The sequence below is a fragment of the Coturnix japonica genome, chromosome Z (assembly GCF_054131305.1).
Source record: "Coturnix japonica strain WE chromosome Z, WE-NBRP24, whole genome shotgun sequence".
Lineage (NCBI taxonomy): Eukaryota > Metazoa > Chordata > Aves > Galliformes > Phasianidae > Coturnix > Coturnix japonica.
Genome location: NC_140702.1, coordinates 21302687 through 21322228, shown reverse-complemented (window position 1 = coordinate 21322228; position 19542 = coordinate 21302687). Strand labels below are relative to the sequence as shown.

The following is a 19542-nucleotide window of genomic DNA, read 5'->3' as shown; positions in this document are numbered from 1 at the left end:
TGCCTAGCTCTGGGAACAATGAAAGAGGAGCTAAATTGCCTTCAAGGGAGACCACAGTTCTTTATACTGTCAGAAGCTTCCAGTTAAACTAATTAACCATTTTACTTCTAAACTCTCCATTCAAAGAGTAAAAGTTGAAATTTTGGGAAGGATACACTGCTTTTCTATTTGAAACAAGTGGTTCAGTGCCCATATTAAAAGTGAAACACACCATATATTTACCTACGAAATTACAAATAGGAAAAAAAAAAACACCTGTGTGCACTGTAAGAAAACACATTTCTGTATCAAAAATAAGAGTTTATTTCTATGACTTGATGTAGTTCAAATCTGAGTAACTGTGTTATACATGAATATATGGGAAGCAATGAAGCTGGAGGGCAAGGACAGAATGGGCGCATCATTCTCCATGAAAGCATGAGGAGAATTCTGTCTGGGGTTTTAACATGAACTAAGCATGAACTAAAATGAAAGAAAAAAAAACCCCTACTTTCCTGGAAAAAGTACCCATGTAATCCAGTGAAAACACCAATTTCTCAAGTTGGCCAGTTTCTGAAGAACAAAGGAAAACAGTTTAATAATCTTGGAGACAACACATAATTCTACTTTTGGCTACCTGAGATACACCTTTAATTATGTGGACCAGATCCTGACAGGTTAATGCAGTTTTCTTGCAAACAGTGATGCCTACCTGGCTGGGTATGAAGCCTCCTTTTCATTATTCCTTTCTGAACAATCACATTAAAGAACATCTACTAAGCAACAAAATTGAGCAGTCAAAAGGCTGGAAAAGTGAAGCCTGCACAAGTCCACCAACACCACTGTAAGAGTCTCAGATCATGAATAGAAACCACTCTCCAAAGCAATAAATACTATCTTACAGAAAGAAATTCATCCTATTTTATATTCATGCCCCTTCACAATTGCTAACTAAAATATAAGAATTTTTCAGACTCTTCAATTTTCAGATTTACTGAACTTTGGCTACACATAGAAGAAAGCAAGAACACACCACCTTGTAAGGTACTTTAACAGAGAACCTTATACTGAACATGATTTTTAAAGTATTTTATTTTTCTAATAAACACAGTGATCTGGTTTATTAATCCACTGTGTTTAGACAAGGGATTTCAGAGTAAATGTCAGAAACCTCCTTCGACTCCTTCCAGCTTTCACATCTAACAGTATTTTACTCTATCTAAACACTGGGAAGCGAGGCATATGTTTGCAGAAGTGAAGAGCAGTAAACAACAGCACTTCATTCATACTTGAACAGCACTTACACAAAAAACAAAATGCATTGTTCTAACAATGACTTCATGGAAAAGAGATTCTCTTTGTTCTGAAAAGCACTCTCTGACCACTTAAAAGAAGGTTTTTATAGTTTTAACAAGTAATTTGCGCTCCAGGTGGACAAGGGTAGTTACCTACACAGTAAGGAGAATTGTATGTCTGAAGAAGATACTCTTGTCTCTAGGGGTAAAATTACAGATGCAGTGATGAATAGTAAACATGTAATGAGCCTTCCATGAGTTTGCAGAATTGCTGTAAGGAGTTACCAAGTAACTCCATCCAGAACCACTGCTTCAGTAGAACAATCCTTAAACATTACCAGGCAAAGCAGGCCAAGCAGAAACTGTGGTGCAGCACACATAATTCTTATCAAGGGAAATCACACCTGACCACAAAACTGTGCTTGGGAATCTCTGCTGTTAATGACAACAGCTCATAGACACATAGAGAACCTTAGAGACAAAGAGAATAAGGCAATGGAGAGTTCACAGGAAGGCCATAAATTGCTTAGAGATCTAAAATCCGTCAACTTCCTCTCATTTATAGGTCTCATGACCTTGAGGGAATACAATTTGGCATTTGTCCCATGAAGTACACCAAATTCAGCATTTTGTAGATCCTGCCTGCCGCTCCCTCTCTCTGCTTGTATTTGTCAAGCTCTCCACAGCTTAGAAGGATAGAAAAGCGCCACTTTTGTGAAAGATCACAAAATGATCTTTCAAACAGCCATAGAGAAGACACTAATAAAACTTAGATAGAAAATAATCAAGACTGCTCTGAGGAATCACATTTGCACACTAAGTTTTTGGCTTATAAACAGATGGAAAGAAAGTCAGATCTATATGCACATGGGAACCCACTCCTCTCAACAGAAGATCTCAGCTCTAACCAAGATAGACAAGAATTTAAAGAGAGATAAAGAAGTCTACTTAGGACACTGTTAAGAAAGAAAAATTCTACAGTGAAGTCTGAATTTTGGCTCAGGGCTACCACAGAAATGATTTTTCACAGCGTACATGTATTCCTCCAGAAAAAGCCACAGATGCCTAGAAAATGTATACATATGTGTGTGTATATGCATAGACTTTTATATATACATATAACCATTTCTTTATGTCTGAAATGCTATATTCCTGCTGAAATGCCTGCAATATTAATAGACTAGGCAAGCATCAGTTTTCTTTCCAGAGTTATCTGTAATGGAAACAAGTTATTTCTAATTCTAAGATATTTTCATTAAACTTCAAGGTGTGTTCTGTATCTCCCTGATCCAGTACTTACATGTCCTACAGCTGTCTTTTCAAATCCAAAATGTGAAACTAATGAATTCAGAGCTTTGTTCACATATGGGGGAAAATAAAAATTCCAACTGCAAATCTCAATAGAAAATAAAAATAGATTTCTTTTTTATCATATGGAGGAGTTAACACAGTTAAACTGTGTTTAACCTCAGTATAAGGAAACAAAACCTTCAATTTCAGAGCTAGAATAGCCTTTTATAGACTTTTACTTTTCTATTTATATTATTTTTACTAAGCACTGTCAGTATTGCAAGCAGCTACAGACTCATACACTACAGAGTCATATCACATTCCCTCTCCTTTCATTAGCTTGATAAAAATCCAAGCTGTGGTAGTTGGTATTAATACAATTAAATTTTTTCTGGATCCATGGAAATAGATCTTCTGCAACTGTTCCCTGCAGAATATGGATGCTACTGTATAGAGTAACATGCACGGATACGTCAGAAAATGTAAAAAACAGTTATCTAAAGCAATTTGTTTTTCTTGTTGTTTTACACAAATAGTCAGGAACAGAGAGGCACAAACTGATGGACAAACAGGGGCTAAGACTCACTTTGCTTGAATACAGAGCACTGATATTAAGAACAAAATTCACATGTACTCTTCCTCAGGCCGGTGCTGCAGATGGGTTCTGCAGAAGGGCACTGCTAGCGCTTTCCTCAAGAGTGTTGCAGAGGTACAAAGTCCATCTGCAGATATTCAACTGCATTAAAACATGAGCAAAAGCAGGTTCTAAAATATTATGGCAAACTAAACAGTAAAGTTCAAAAAATTTTGTCCAATTATTAGGGGTACAGGACAATTAATTTTTTGGGTTTTTTTTAAGTTCTAGTTGAAATACTGTGAAACTTGAAGAAAAGTAACAAAACTTATCCGTGCATATTTGCTGTATGAGTTAATCTGTGCTGCAGACTGATTATCAGCTGTGTTGTTTAAGGCAGCAATATTTCACAAATTAGTAAAGCATTCCCAAACACTTTCCTCCTTCATCAAAAATTCTTAAACCTTTCTTCCTTCACAAAAGCAAAGACAGAAACATATTGGGTCAGCTCATTCAGCCCAATTAGTTTTAAACAGGATACATCTAGTGTAAAAAGACCACACCTTCAGCAAGAACAACATTCCCAGGTCAAGTAGAACAACATATACCTAATAAAACATTCTAGATTGCTGATATGAAACACTAAGCAACTCTTCTACACTTTCTTGTAGTTGGCAATTAGTTTTCAAATACGACAACACAGCTATGAATACTCCTTTCCTTGACCTGCAGTTTCACTGGAGGACTGGTATAACAGCCTGCCTCGCTGACTGTCTGCACTGGAAGTGGAATTTTGATTCCTCTGGAGTCAGCACTCCAGGGGTCAACACATGGGTCAATGATTTTTTCAAGATCATTAATAAATGTAAATACTTAATGGTATTTTATAACTGTTTGTTAAGTCTGTTAATATGAACATACATTGTGGTTGTGAAAAACTAAACATATGCAGGATTTCAACAGCATGTACCTAATACAATGCAGACTGCTTTACAAATAACGCATGACACTAAGAAACATTTAGGAGTACTTCTAGGTATTAGAAAAGTTTATGTTAACAGTGAGAAAGTAATGCAACAGCTTGTTTTTCATATCACAAAGGATTAAGAAAGTTATCAGAAATGCCTGGCGCAGTAATTGATAACAAAAACTCATTTTTTTTTCTGACATAAACACTCATCTTCCTTTATGCAGACCAATACATGCAACAAAGAACAGCATTCTATTTTCCCTTCGTCAGACATGACTTTATACAGTAACTAAAACATCACACGGTTCTATTTCACATGCACACTCATTTGACTGTTTTCTCAGTATTTTAACATCCACCATAATGCAGATGAATTGAACAATATAATGATGTAAATCCAAAATCCATAGAAATTTGCATTACTAGGAAGCTGGCGTCACGATAAATTTTTTTATTTGACATAATTTTGATTTGGCTACTCAAATTCTTGGCGTATAAACTTAGATAAATAGTGAATTTACTGATTAGTAGAATTCTCATGAGTTTAAAGAAGTTTGGACTCCACTCTGTTTCGGATTCCAAGTGCTTTTTAATTTAAACTTTCACTGCTAATAATTTCAGAATTATTTTACAACAGGTTTCAAGTTTTTTGCTTTTGTTACACATATTGCACTGTAAGTGTGCAGCGCCTCCACTGAAGTCAACTGTTACACTGTGGGTTCTAATCTCCACGGACTAATTCGCTAATGTCATTCCCTGCAGTCATAATCTATTCTTATGAAACTATTTCTCCTTCAGCGAGGAATTAAACCTTGCTTTAATAACAAGGATTCAAAACAACAACAAAGCTGTTGAAATGCTGTATTCTTCCAGTGACTGCGTACTGAAAACAGAATAAGTAAAGAACATCGTGGAAGTTCTGCTTCCAACAGTTAGATTGTTCTTAATTTGAAGAACATGCTTTGCCAAGCTGGTTGCCTTTAACACCTTTGAGAGTGGAAACTTATAATTTTCTTCCCTTCTCCAACACTGCTTTTAACTCATTGATTATTACAATAAGTGATCCATGTAGCATGGAAAAAACAGTGAGACATTATCCAAGCTCTTTTACCAGTCAGACTCACAATCTGACCTTTAAGGAGAGGGTTTTAAAGAGTTATTGGTTTGTAAGTAAAATATATTTAACCGTTCTAACTGTGCTGTTGATGCATTAATAGCAGCCACAGTCAATTACATATAAGGCAAGTTCATTAATCATTTGCATGCTAAAGGACACCAAGCCATATTCAGATTATGATAATAGTAACAGAAAATGGTTAAATAGCCAATTTATTTAATTTCTTTCCAAAATTATGTTTGTAAGACCTTGGGTTATTGCAATCTAGTTTTAATTTTGTACTTTTTTTTTTTTTTTTTTTTGCAGGGACTAGACAGTATTTCCAAGACAGACTGTGAAAACTCTGACGAGCTTTTATAACAGTGCCATGAGGGTCCCATATGCCCCACTCCCTACCCCTCAAACCATATGAATGACCCAAAGAAACAACAGCTCAGACAGTTTTCTGGGGATTTCCTTCATGAAAATGAGACCAACAGATGGAAAAGAGCTTGCAGGAGACAGAACCCAAATTCCATCCTAAATCTGTAACACGGTCCCACAGTTCCAGATTTCTAGATTGCTCCACGTACATAATGATAATGGAGAAAAAGGAATGTAACTGTTCCAGCGTTAGTTCCTAGTTTCTGGAAATATTATTTTTGGGGGTGGGGGTCTTCACAGGCAAAACACCACCAAACTCTCTACTGTGTTTTGAACAATGTCCCAAACGTACCAAAACTGTCATAATACTTTACATCCCATGATTCCTCCTGTTCTCTTGGACAGGAAAATTTATGTCTAATTTCCTCTGTGGTATTAAGAATGAGAACAATCACACTTGAAGTCAGCACAGTCCTGACAGAAGCCAGGGAGTCAACTGACAGAGTATGAATATGTGAACAGTACTTATCTGTGCTTCCATTTGGCCTGTGCCCTTTTGATTGGCTTGATGTTTCCATGTGGAAGAGATAGAATTATCAGTTCCTTCTGAATTAATACACAGGACAGCTCTTTGATCTCTGAGATGGGTTACAGATTTTTCCAGGTGTTACTAAGTAATCACACAAATAGAACATTCTAATTCTGAGGCATCCCCATGAATGTTCCTTATATGTGACAAACCTGAATTTGAGATGCTGTCATGCAGAAATACTTCTGTATCACATTTACACATACAGTTAATGAAAGCATGGTAAAGACAGACAAAACTTACATAGTCATGAAAGGCTTTTGCTTCACTTGAATGTTCACATGTTTCTCGTCTTTCTGGAGCTGCACAGTAGAGATCCCAAAATACACTACAAGCGAAGAAGTTACAGATACAGTGAGAAAATCATTACTCCAGTAGATTTTATAGTGCACATCACACACGCACATTTATGTGTAGTAACAGATACATCACTTCCTTGCCAACAACTGAAAGCACTTACCTCTGTGAAAGAATAGGTAAAACACCTCTAAGGAATCAAGCCCTGTTATCTGATTCTCTGAGGTAAAAGTGTTGTATCCATTTAAAACTATGGAAAGTATGAACCAAGAAGCTAATCTAATATACAAGGTCAAAGGGTATAAAGCTCTGCATTTAACCTTGAACTCTTGGTGACTGTTGATATTTACCTCCGCAAAGCACTGGAAGGAACAGATACATATAGTAATAACATAAAAATACATGAAACTGAAGAGAAAACTGGAGAGTTCTAATGTTCAAAACTATGCCCTAAACAAAAGTTTCTAGAGAAACACATGTATGGAGAAGAGTACGAAATGGATGGGTATCCTCTCTGAGAGCTTTTGATTTATAAAGAATGAGAAGAAGGAGTGATGGCTATAATCACTTTTTGTCCTATCACTCCCATTCAAACAGAGTTACAAATGAATTCAGCCTTACTCAAAGTTTCTATAATGAAAATATGTGTATACTAGAACAATCATAAGAATACAAAAAACTCAGTGTAATAATTAGGCTTTCATCACATAGGTAATAAAAACAGAAAGGTCAACAAAGAGTATGCCACATTTTACAAAGGTGCATAAAAAACTTGGGTTTTTGCGTTCAAATGGAACTACTTTAAAACATACAGATTGTTGTACTCCTGGCAGCTGGACATATTCTCCATAATTTTGTATTCTTGTAAACACAGACACATTGGATATATTCAAACAATGCAACAATTAATAAATACCATGGCCTAATAGCATTGATTATGAGCACTCTTTTCTCCCTGCAAAATTTACACTTATAAATGTGTCTCTGCACAATGAATTTTTACATAAGCAGATAGTGATAGGACAAGGGGGAATGGTTTGACACTACCACAAGATAGATTTAGACTAGATATTAGGAAGATGTTTTTCACCCAGAAGGTGGTGAGGTCCTGGCACAGCTGCCCACAGAAGCTGTAGGTGCCCCAACCCTGGAGGTGCTCAGGATCAGGTTGGATGGCACCATGGAAAGCCCCGTCTGCTGGGTGGCAACCTGCCCATAGCAGAGATGTTGGGACTTGGGTTTGGTTTAAGATTTCCTCCATCCCAAACCATTCTGTGATTCTATAATTGCATTATTCTGTGGTAACATGCATTGAAAACTGTAAATTATTTGTCTAACCATATGCTGAGCTGACAGAAACTGTGCAAATGCAGATACTGCAACACCAAGCCCCTGCTAACACACACTAAGTTTCAGTAAGGCCGTTGGTTTGGGTTGACATAATTACTTTCATATGCTGTACCCATTAATAGGGTGTAGGCAAAAAAAGTAAAGAAGCCCACATCTATATGCACAGTCACTGTATGTATGTCCATACGTGTTAGGTAATATATATTTCTTCCCCGAAGTGCAATTATTTGGGATTTGTACTAGGATCCTTTGAATTCAGGTTACTGAAAGATGGTGAACAAAGAAGTGCAGGCACATTCTTTCAAAGATGCTGCCTTATCAATTCACTGTGCAGTACCTGTTTTCCTGTACCTAATATCTGTGCTTTTTTCCTCAATCTTATTTTCTATTCTTTCATTCCTTTATAAGAAAAAGACCGCCTCCACATTCTTTTAACAATGGTCACTTGAATTTCTTGCCTTCAACAGCTGCAACTTGCAATTCCTATATACTAAAAATCAGAGGAAAAAAAATTTCACTTACCACCACCAGGAGTGCAAGAATCCTGGGGGCTCCCCCAGAGTGATGTTTTTTTCCCATCTTATCTGAAACAAAGCCATAAAAACACACATGTACACTTTTGTGATTATTGTGACTAAAAATTCTTACTTAATAATAAAAAGGAATAATAAAACATTCTGTAGTTGCGAAAGGCTTCAGCATCATCAATCTAGACGGACGTACTATGTATATGATTACTTATACTATTTTAGCTGATGACTTTTATTTTGGGAAAAGCTTTCATTGTGAAAATAATTTTATTAAGGACATATTTTGATCACCACTGAAACATACTTTCCTAAAACATTTTCCAGTTTGCACTAGGAAAAACTTAAGACACAGAACTGATGTTACTGATTCAGCAGGTGGCAGTCTTCTCTCCACATTCAAAGCTAGCCAACACTTCAGTATCCTCAAGGAGTGCTGCTACTGTTAGAGGTAGTGAGACAAATACACCCCAGCTACAACCTGTTCTCCCACCACCCAGTGAAAGTGTAAAACTAGTTTGGCTTACTTTGTCTGCACTGGCAAACGTTTTTGAATAGACACACACTGTCTATGAGTTTTTTCCCACTTATGACGTCTTGTTTATTCAAAACTGTTTCCAAAGGAAACACAATTTAGGAATGTTTACACCCTTAACTTCACACTTTTATTGTTAGCAGCTAGCTCAGTAGACTACACGCCATGAGAGCATCCTGTCTCTCTGCAACACGTTACAAATGCTCTACCTTAAATATTACCAGTCATTTTATTAATGCTACACAGTTTGTCCTAAACTACAACAGTAAATAGTTTGAATACAGCAAGCCCAGTATAATATTTCTAAGAGCTCTGTTGCAAATAGATTCTACAATCTCTACATAACACTGTACATAAAAGACTGTACAAAAGACAGCATCATGTTAAAATAGAGTGGAAACCAGAGCATTACAAACACTTCAAATTCCTCCAGTTACAACTCCACATAGCACTATTTTAAAAAAATAAATAAATTAAAACTCTATTGTTCAAATACAATCCATATTCCATTTTACAGACATAAGTAGTGGCTAACAAAATAATAATAATAATAATAATAATAATAATAATAATAATAATAATAATAATAATAATAATAATAATAATAATAATAATAATAAATTTAATGCAATACCTATACAGTCTTACATGAAAGGTATTTTAAGTTTTACATGAAAGCAAACATGAGCTTACTATAAAAGGTGGACGTAGTGTTCATACTGCAATAAACACTGAGATTTTTCTAAACAGAAATAAACTTTGGTTCTCAACTCTAACTTGATTACCTCTCTGAACTGTTAAGAAATTTAAGGAGTAAATATATACTTCATGCATCTAAAACTGTTATTTGCACACACAAGAATATAATTTCAATATGTTACTTCAATAGGTTGCTCTGAAAGTATTATCATAGAGACTTCAAGAGATACAAAGAGCACAATAACACCACTTGATATAATAAATTCTTAGCTATGCAGCACTATTTTTCAACATGGTCAACACCATTAGCTATGCATCTTTGCCAGCAATTAACAAGAGTCGGCATGCCACACTCATAAAAATCTGCAACAGCGGAGGTGGCCCGCTGTTTCACAGCTGCTATGACAGCATTGCCAGCATGGCTTCACCAAGGGCAGATCACGCTGTCCATCTGTGATGGAGTGATGGCAGTGGTGGACAAAGAAAGGGCAGCTGAAGTTGTCTACCTTGACTTGCATAAGGCCTTTGCAATGGCGCTGCACCACACCCCTATGTCTAAACTGGAGGAATATGGATTTGAAGTCTGGATTATTAGTTGATAAAGAATTGGTTGGATGGCTGTAGCCACAGGGCTGTGGTCAATGGCTCTACATCCAGGTGAAGGCCTATCTCAAGTGGGTCTGTCTTGAGACTAATGCTCTTCAACATTGTTATCAGTGACACGGACAGTGAGACTGAGTATACACTTGGGAAGTCTGAGGCTAGCACCAAGCTGAGTGGTGCAGTTGACAAAAGAGAAGGAGGATATGTCATGCAAAAGGACCTGGGGAGCTCAGAAAGTGAGCAGGAGGTTTAACAGGGCCAAATGGAAGGTGTTGTACTTGGGTCAAGGCAATCCCAGATATGATTGTGATTGTCCCACTTTGCTCTTGTAAGGTTCCATCTGGAGTACTGTGTCCAGGCCTGGGGTCCTAAATACAGCAAGGATGCAGAGCAGCTGGAGTGAGCCCAGATGAGCTCATGAAGATGGTTAAAGGGCTGGAGCACCTCATCTATGAAATAAGGTTGAAGGAATTGGCCTTGTTTATCCTGAAGAAAGCTTACAAGCAGGAGGAGGACAAACTGTTTACACATTCTGATAACCATAGGACAAGCTGGAATAGCTTTAAACTAAAAGAAGAGAAGATTTACATTAGATGCTAGGAAGAAATTTTTTACTCAAAAGAGTGTTTAACAGGAACAGGTGGAACAGATTATCCTTGGAGGCTGTAGACATTGCATCCATGGAGGCATTCAAGACCAGGCTGGATAGGATTCTGGGTACACATGGTTTTAGTGGCCAGCATTCTGCCACGGCAGGTGGATTGGAACTGGATGATCTTTAGGGTCCCCTCCAACCTACACCATGCTATGACTTTATGAAAATGTTGCCCATGCAGTTCAGTCAAGATTGGCCAAGTGCTCCGTGGTCTTCAAAGTGGTATTGGGCCTGGAACTATCATGTTGCAAGAGAAAAGTTGCCTCTGCCTCTCGCCAGGTTCTGGAAGTTCAAGCCTTCAGCTTAGTCAGCCTCATGATGTACTACTGAGTTGACAGTCCCATGAAATCCAGAAGGATCACCCCTTCTGCACATCTCTGTACTCTCTGAGGGCTCACATGTTGCCACTCCATGGACCACTGTTTTGACTTCAGCTCACAGTGGTGATGCCAGACCTCATCATCAGTAATGCTGAGATCCAGGAAACTGTCACCTTCAGCATCATACTGTCAGGATCTCAATAGGTCCTGACAAACTTGCTTATGTTGCCCTTCCTGCTCCTGTATGAACATTCTTAGCACTCACCTATGAGATAGTCCAATGCTGGCATCATTGCTTTCAACACACTGAAGCTTACATTCAGCTCCATACACAGTTTACTGGTCTTAATCCAGTGATGAGCTGATAGAGGTGCTCCTCATTCTGTGGTGACAGCTGTGCATGACTGTGTAGAACATGACTTGTCTTTCATGTCACTGTTGCCATTGCTGAAATGCACCACCCACCAACTCACTGTGCTCACATCCACTGGTTGGTCTCCATAAACATTCAGCAAGCATCAGTGAATGTCAGTGGGTGCCATTTTTTCCACACGGTGGAATTCAGTGACAACATTTTCTTCATACCCGCATCCATGTCAAACACCATTCTGTCTGACTGTTCCTCTGCTGCCATCTGTTACATGGCAACAAAATGTAACAGGATACTGTTGGAAGACTCAGTCTCTGCTGCCATACCATTAACATCCACCTCTAATGATGTGAAGCAACATAAGGAACAATAGGAAGTATTACTTTTGGAGTAGCTGTTGTACACAAATACTCAGAACTACTCAAAATCATTTTGCTGTTTAACAAATATTATACAAAAGTAAACTGCAGGCATTGTAACTTCTATTGATAAAACTGACGGAATAAACCAGTTGCATGGCTCTTCACCCCACCACTACCACACCACTTAACAGCACTTAGGATAGAAGAAGTACTTTCGAAACTATGGAAATCCTGCTTAAACTGTGCCAGAAAAAAAAATGTTAGTAAAATGGAAGACATAAACAAAGCCAAAGCCACTAACTAAATTTTATAAACAATTAAAATTAGTTCCTCTGGGGTATAGCCGTTTCCCACATGCATTCGGCATGACTTAGAACTTGCCAGGAAGTTTCAGAAGCAACAAAATGGAGAGGTGTAACATAAAGTCAAGACCAATTTCTTTTTCCTGAAGTTCCAAAGCTCAATGAATTATAAATAAAGTTTGTGTATGCATAGAAAGGCCTCACTACATCTAAGAAGTATTCATTCTTTTCAAAGCAAGGCTCAGTGAAAATATACAATCACAGGGATTGGAAGGGACCTCCAGAAATCATCGAGTCCAACCCCCCTGCCAAAGCAGGTTCCCTACACCAGGTCGCACAGGTAGGCGTCCAGGCAGGTCTTGAATATCTCCAGAGAAGGAGACTCCACAACCCCCCTGGGCAGCCTGTTCCAGTGCTCCGTCACCCTCACTGTAAAAGTTCTTGTGCACATTCGTGCAGAACTTCCAGTGCTCCAGTTTCTGGACATTTCCCCTTGTCCTGTCTCCACACACTGCTGAAAAGAGCCTGGCATCACCACTTTGCCCCCACACCTCAGATATTTGTAGACCTGTACCAGGTCCAGGACCAGCTCAGTCTTCTTTTCTCAAGGCTAAACAGACCCAGTTCACTTAGTCTTCCTTCATAGGAGAGATGCTCCAGGCCCTTCACCATCTTAGTGGCCCTCCACTGGACTCTTTCCAAGAGATCCCTGTCTTTCTTGTACTGGGGAGCCCAGAACTGGACACAGTATTCCAGATGAGGCCTCACCAGGGCAGAGTAGAGGGGAGGATCACCTCCCTCGACCTGCTGGTCACGCTCTTTTTAATGCACCCCACAATACCATTGGCCTTTTTGGCTACAAGGGCACACTGCTGGCTCATGGCCAACCTGTTGTCCACCAGGATACCCGGGTCCTTCTCTGCAGAGCTCCTCTCCAGCAGGTCTTTCCCCATGCAATTGTTCCTCCCTAGGTGCAGGACTCTACACTTGCTTTTGTTAAATGTCATCTGGTTTCTTACCACCCAGCTCTCCAGCCTGTCCAGATCTCGCTGAATGGCAGCACAGACTTCAGGCATGTCAGCCAATCCTCCCAACTTTGTATTGTCAGCAAACCTGCTGAGGGTGGCCACTATCCCTTCGTCAAGGTCATTGATGAAGGTGTCGAACAAGATCGGACTCAGCACCCACCACTGGGGAACACTGCTAGTTACAGGTTTCCAACTGGACTCTGCACCACCAAAGAAGACCCTCTGCACTCTACCAGTCAGCCAGTTCTCAACCCACCACACCGTCCACTCATCTATCCCACACTTCCTCAGCTTTGTTACAAGGATGTCATGGAAGACAGTATCAAATGCCTTGCTGAAATCAAGGTAGACTACATCCACCACCCTCCCCCTTTTCACCCAGCCAGTGACAACGTCACAGAAGGCTAACAGGTTGGTCAAGCATGACCTCCCCTTGGTGAACCCATTCTGACTACTCCTGATAACCTCCTTTTCTTCCAGTTGTCTGGAGATGGCATCCAGCACAAGATGTTCCATCACCTTTCCAGGGGCAGAGGTGAGGCTGACTGGAATACCTCATTCATAGGTCTCATATTTGTCCTTTTTAACAGAACACAAATAACTCATAAATGCATTCAAAGAAGGAACCTGATGGGAAGGTGGAAGTTTTGTTTTATTTTCAAAAAACACACATCTCACACGGCAGGTCTGTCTGAACAAACACAAAAAAATATGAAAAATGATAAAATTAAAACAAAAAATCTCTTATTGTCATCTGTATCAATAAACAGCTTGTATCATCTGGGAAACACCTGTCTTACTAGTCTGGCCAAGAAAATGGAATTATTCCTCCAGCACTAGCACCTACCTTCAAGGACAGAAAATGCAATTGGTAAGAACATCCTCTTCAAGAAAACACAGCAGTTGCCACACCAAAGAAAAGATTGGGGAGCAGAGCCATTTATTTTGTTTCAAATATTAGTGTAATTCATCTGAATAGCTCTATTCAACCCTCAGGAGCAAATGGCGTGGTTTAGCTAGTAGTACAAGTGCCTTGCCATTTTGCCAGTTGTATAACAATTACACATTTGGGGATGAAATAGCTACTGAGTTACTTCCATCTATTACTTCATGACATGTCTCCTGAAAGGAAGTTAATGTGCAGAGCAAGAGACGGGAATTACAGGTGCTTCCAGCGTTCAAAGGCACAGGAAAAGGCCAGTTGAACTGGCGGTCCTACATGCTGGAGACTAAAGCAACAAAGTTTTGAACAGTGTACTTAACAGGGACCACAACAAAACTGAAAGCACCATTTGCCCTGTAAATGAGAATGGTTAGCGTGATTAGATCTTACTGACCTGTGAACTAGCTCTACAAAATTTATACCAGATACAAAGCATTACAAAAATGAAGTCATGCTTAAGACAACTATCTCTAAGTCATACAAGTGATTTTATGAAATCCCATTTAAATTTTCTTCTCTCTTTTTTTTTCCCATTAATCTTACACCACTTGCTAGATCTTGAAAAAAGGAACATTAATCTTCACCATTTATACTCTTTAATTATCACTGACAGCTGTGCTACTCAGATAATCCACATGTGTTTATTGCTGTTTTGTACAAATACCCTGGGTTAGAGCAACTATGAACTGAATGAGTTTTAAAGAAATCCATCCAAGTTATTCTGGCAGATGAAGGCTGCCAGAGTAGAGAAAGCAGTGAGCCCAAACAGCCATACTTTTTAAGAAGTGATTAAGCCAATACAAATTTCATCCTAGGCAACCTGGACATGTACACCTGCAGTACTCTCCCAGTTACCTCAAATCACAACAGGGTAGATGCTTCTCATCAGCCCTGAGTGAAAAAAAAAAACAAAGACACATGGAAGACTGCACGTTTCACATCACTATAAAGTTGTAAGAAGACATGGTTTGCACTGCTCATCTGCTGTTCTGTTATTTTCATCCTGTCTTGTAATTTTCCTTCTCTAACAAGAACAGAGACTCACATGGGGCACAGAACTGGGCTACAGCTTTTATATTGTGGTTTCCACCTGAGGACAAAATGGGCATCACAAAGCAAGGTTCTATTTAATCCACACTTTGTGTATAAGGTTACTTTCTCCCAGTCATGTTTGTGTACAGTTTTCTCTGTCTGAATATCACTGTATCATTTTAATCTCAAATATTGTATTTTCCAGGCTTCCCCGTAACAATGGTAACTGCACTTGGTTCCAACATGTAGCAATTTACAAATATTATTAGCACTGTCTTTGTCCTTACCAATTCAGTACATTACTAATATAGGTCTCTCTACATTGCAACACACTATATTTTGTCTCTTGCTGTTTTTTAGACAAATTTCAGCATCACACAGAATTTGGAAAATTTTCTATATTCTCAAATTAGATTTGCTCAGACCTGAGAGTTCCTCTATAATCTGAGACTGAAATAGGTTTTAAACACTAAATTTCAAGATACTGTATTGACTGTTTTCCTGAAATCCAAATGTCAACCAGTTGCACTCCTGCCAGCTGCTCATTTTGCACATAAATGATAAAAACAAAATGAGCAAAATGAATCTCGCACAGTGCATTATTTACAAATGACAGCTGTTTCCAGAAAGTCGAGACATTTCTTATTTTTCCACTGCTTTACTAAAGAGAAAAAAAATACCAATTGTGAGAAACAATTTTTTTAAACATAAATTGATACTTCAACAGTCCTACCCTTTTTGCTTCTCCCTGTTTCATGAATTGTCTAAAACACCGGGAACAACCCTCCTGTACTCACTCTCCCATCTTCTATCTCCAAAACGTCATCACTAGCATTGATTGTAATTCTATTAGCTTTGAAGGAGGATCAGTTGAAGCAGCAAATTTTCCCAATAAAACATACTGCCTGGTTTTCTCACTTTTATTCACTATTCAACTACTACCACTGTTTTGTATGTTCTCATCAAAGACATATTGAAAAACAATAATACACCCCAAGACCTCAATATATTTGGTATATATTTGGGTACTCTTGCACCCCAGAATAAATGTAGAATATTGAAGAAAATACAGTTGTATTTACATCTTCAAAATATGTATATAACTCTTTAAAAAACGGTAACTACTTAAAAATTGCAAAAATTACGTCAGAAGGCAAGGGTGCATAAGGAACAGGACCTATATGGTTATAGACATAATGGCTTCACCAGACGAAAAGAAGCTAGGTAGTTAGAAGCACTAGTAGGAATATGCAGTGAGATCAGTGTAAAATATCTGCTTGCCATGAAAGGATACATCATTCAGATTGGAGATTTCAACAGTATCACGAAGGAGTACAATGGATGTGCTCTACACCATCCACATGTATTACAGAAAATGGATAAATCTCTTTTCAATGTAGCACCAAATCAGACAGCATGGCTAACAAATCACAGCAAAAGTAATTACGCAAAGCCATGCAAAATGACATGGTACGCTCATGTTTTGCAAAATCAGAAGTCTATGCTCAGTGTAAACAGATATGCAAAATTGTCACTGTTGTTTATTTTAAGTCAACATAGATTTAATTTCACTTGCGCACACACTGAAAAGTTGTGCAAGGAAAAAGAAAAAAAAGAAGCAATGAAAACATACCTCCGATAAAAACGTCTGGGCTGATTTCTGTGCTCCTACATGGAGCAGATATTCATATACGTACAGTGCTAACCTGAAAAACAAACAAACAAAAAGACAGTATTTAGAGTCATGTGCATGTTGGCTTCTCTTTTTATGAAGATAGGATTTCATAGATTTGAGTCTCATGCTATTTCCTTTCAGAAACTACTATGTACCAAACATGTCAAATCTATTGCCTATACCAGAACTTTTAAACTAGACATACAGGTCAATCTGAGCTGAGTTGTTTAAATAGAGGTTAATTAAATATTATTAAAACCCTAAATTACTTAGAGTCAACATTTTTAATGATGTTTGGACAGGTGCCCAGTTAGCTAACTATTGACCTACTGCTGCTCTGTATTTGCCCACAATACACCACGCTCACTGTAAATACAGTGTAGTCGTACAGCACCACTATTTCTCCAGGACAATTGGAACATGTCAGACTGTTAACAGGCTTGAACAACACCTCACATTTATTGGAAGAATGCGCAAACTTCAGGCTGCAGAAAGAAAAGCAATCCTTGAATCCACAACCTTATTGTAGTAAACCACACATCTACTGTAAGAGAACCACATCTCTCAAGAAAACAATTTTTTTAGTTTATTCAAACCTGGGCGTCTTTGAGCTCTGATGACAACAGCTGTGTAAAAAAGACCCCATGGCTAAAGAAGGGCTCAGGTCCCACTGGACCTTGGGCTGAGAAGGCCCCTTCAAAAACCCAAGAAAAAGGAAAGCCAAAAGTAGTAAGGTTGCTGTTAATAAGAGGCTAGATGTGAATCAGAAAAGTGAAAAAAGTAACACTTCCTATTCTTCAGCTGACTCTCTAGAGAGCCCCCCACCTGCTTGTATGCTTAAAGCCTTTCAAAATGAAATCCCATTTGAATATTTGATTTAATAATGATGCTTAAAGATTGTCTATACAACATTTCAATCCAAGAGAAGAAAAGGAAGTCAGACTGCATTTCCTTCAAAGTTGCTAGCTGAACTGTTGTAGAGAAGCACAATCTGTGTGCACCTACTTTGCGATACACCGCCATTCCTATCTGGAACATTTTACTATTCATATCCTGAAATATGTAGTTTAACTAAACAAAGCAGAGAGGCAGAGAAAATCTACTTTCCTGTTACTGTTCAAAACATTATGCAATATGAGATAACTGTCATCACGGCACTGACAGAGCAGTAATTATTTCAGTAAACTCCAACAAGTGAAATTTTAAAGCCTGTGAGCGGATGTTTTTGTTAGTGATTTATGCCTCACACACACAGTACTACTACTTTACTCTCCCAGCGTCAAGGTGGACATGGATGCACCCTTCAGAGTTCAGCAAAGAGGATCCCTCATAGTCCAGCCCCCCACCCCAAAAGAATAACCACATCTGGCAAAAGCCACTTCTCCCTGGCTTGATTCTTTCCAGTTCAGCTATCACTCAATTCTTATACATTAAATGGCTGTAGACAAAACCTAAGATCTAAGAAAGATGAAGCACTCTTTCTACAACAGCCAGGATGACTAGAATCCCTACTAACACTTTAAAGCACCTCATTTGTCTTCTGTGATTCCTCTTTTTGTTCTTATCAAAACATGAAGCCTGTAGTCCAGATAAAAGGATTTGTGTGATCCCAACCTTTCTACACCACAAAGGCAAGCCAGAAAGCAGAAAACCCAGGAGTTTATTGCAGAGACAGCACCTTCCTCAGCCTTCCATCTCTGGAAAGCTTTAGCCAGCACTGCACTGGGACAGACAAAACTGATTAATGCTACAGGTCTTAGGTTTCCAAACTTGTGCTAAGCATGGCAGTGACAGGACAGCCAGGTTCAGGGCCTACCACAGACACACATCAACCTGGTGGGTGTATGTCCGATATAAATGGATCCTTGTCCATCTCCAGCTATTATGCTGTCAGGAAGTCTTCACAGAAGTTAACAGCATTACAGCTTCGTTCAGAAATAAATGCTTTTACCACAGAGATCAAGAGAAAGATACTAATGTTTTACTGCATTAGTTGCAGTAGAAGAATCAATGGAAACTGACTCTCTGAGGAAAGGCAACGAAGAAATCAAAAAAGACTTATCAGAAGGACTAGCGGGGACAGTGACTGTGACCACTCCATAGAAAACACAAGGGGAATATAAAAACAGCCACGGACCAAGTGTGCAAAATTAATGAATTAGTACTACACTCCTCAGCAGAAGACTAAGAAAATAGTAGTGAGGTGGTCCTCTACACCAAAGGATTTGTGTTCGAAGTGGAATTTGAAAAGGCAGTCTTCACCCATTAAGGTGATGTGAGGAACAGTGTAAAGACAGCAAGCAGGCATATGTTAAATTTTCACAATCGCATCCTTGTTGACATGCTATGAGTAAGGTGGGGAGAAAATATTTCTAATCAGTTCATGACAATGCTGAAATAATTCTTCTTAAAGACACGCCGCATGCCAGAGCTCCCCTCCCTGCCAAGACAGCTAGATCACACACTCATCTATGGCCTGATGATACATTAATTACATTTAAAAAAGTTATGTCATGTTCATATTACTGCAGTGCTGCATTTTGGTGAGCTGTTGTGTTTTTCGTGAAGTTGATGCTCTAATTTCAGAAGTTATTCATGCATTTTACAGGAAAAATATCGACAGCATTCTGAAGTGTAGAACCACCTAAGGGGTCCAAGTCAACTAAT

General features: G+C 38.6%; 1 protein-coding gene across 7 annotated transcripts in view; it reads right to left on the bottom strand.

Annotated features, from left to right (window-relative positions):
• SSBP2 (single stranded DNA binding protein 2) overlaps positions 1 to 19542 on the bottom strand; it is a 157069-nt gene that overhangs the window by 102532 nt on the left and 34995 nt on the right. For all 7 annotated transcript variants that reach the window (XM_015849770.3, XM_015849771.3, XM_015849772.3 and 4 more), the window contains exons 2-4: positions 16834 to 16906; positions 8347 to 8408; positions 6421 to 6505 (exon numbers count right to left, since the gene is read on the bottom strand). In XM_015849770.3, coding sequence (XP_015705256.1) covers positions 6421 to 6505; positions 8347 to 8408; positions 16834 to 16906 — 220 coding nt within the window. The remainder of the gene's footprint in view (positions 1 to 6420; positions 6506 to 8346; positions 8409 to 16833; positions 16907 to 19542) is intronic.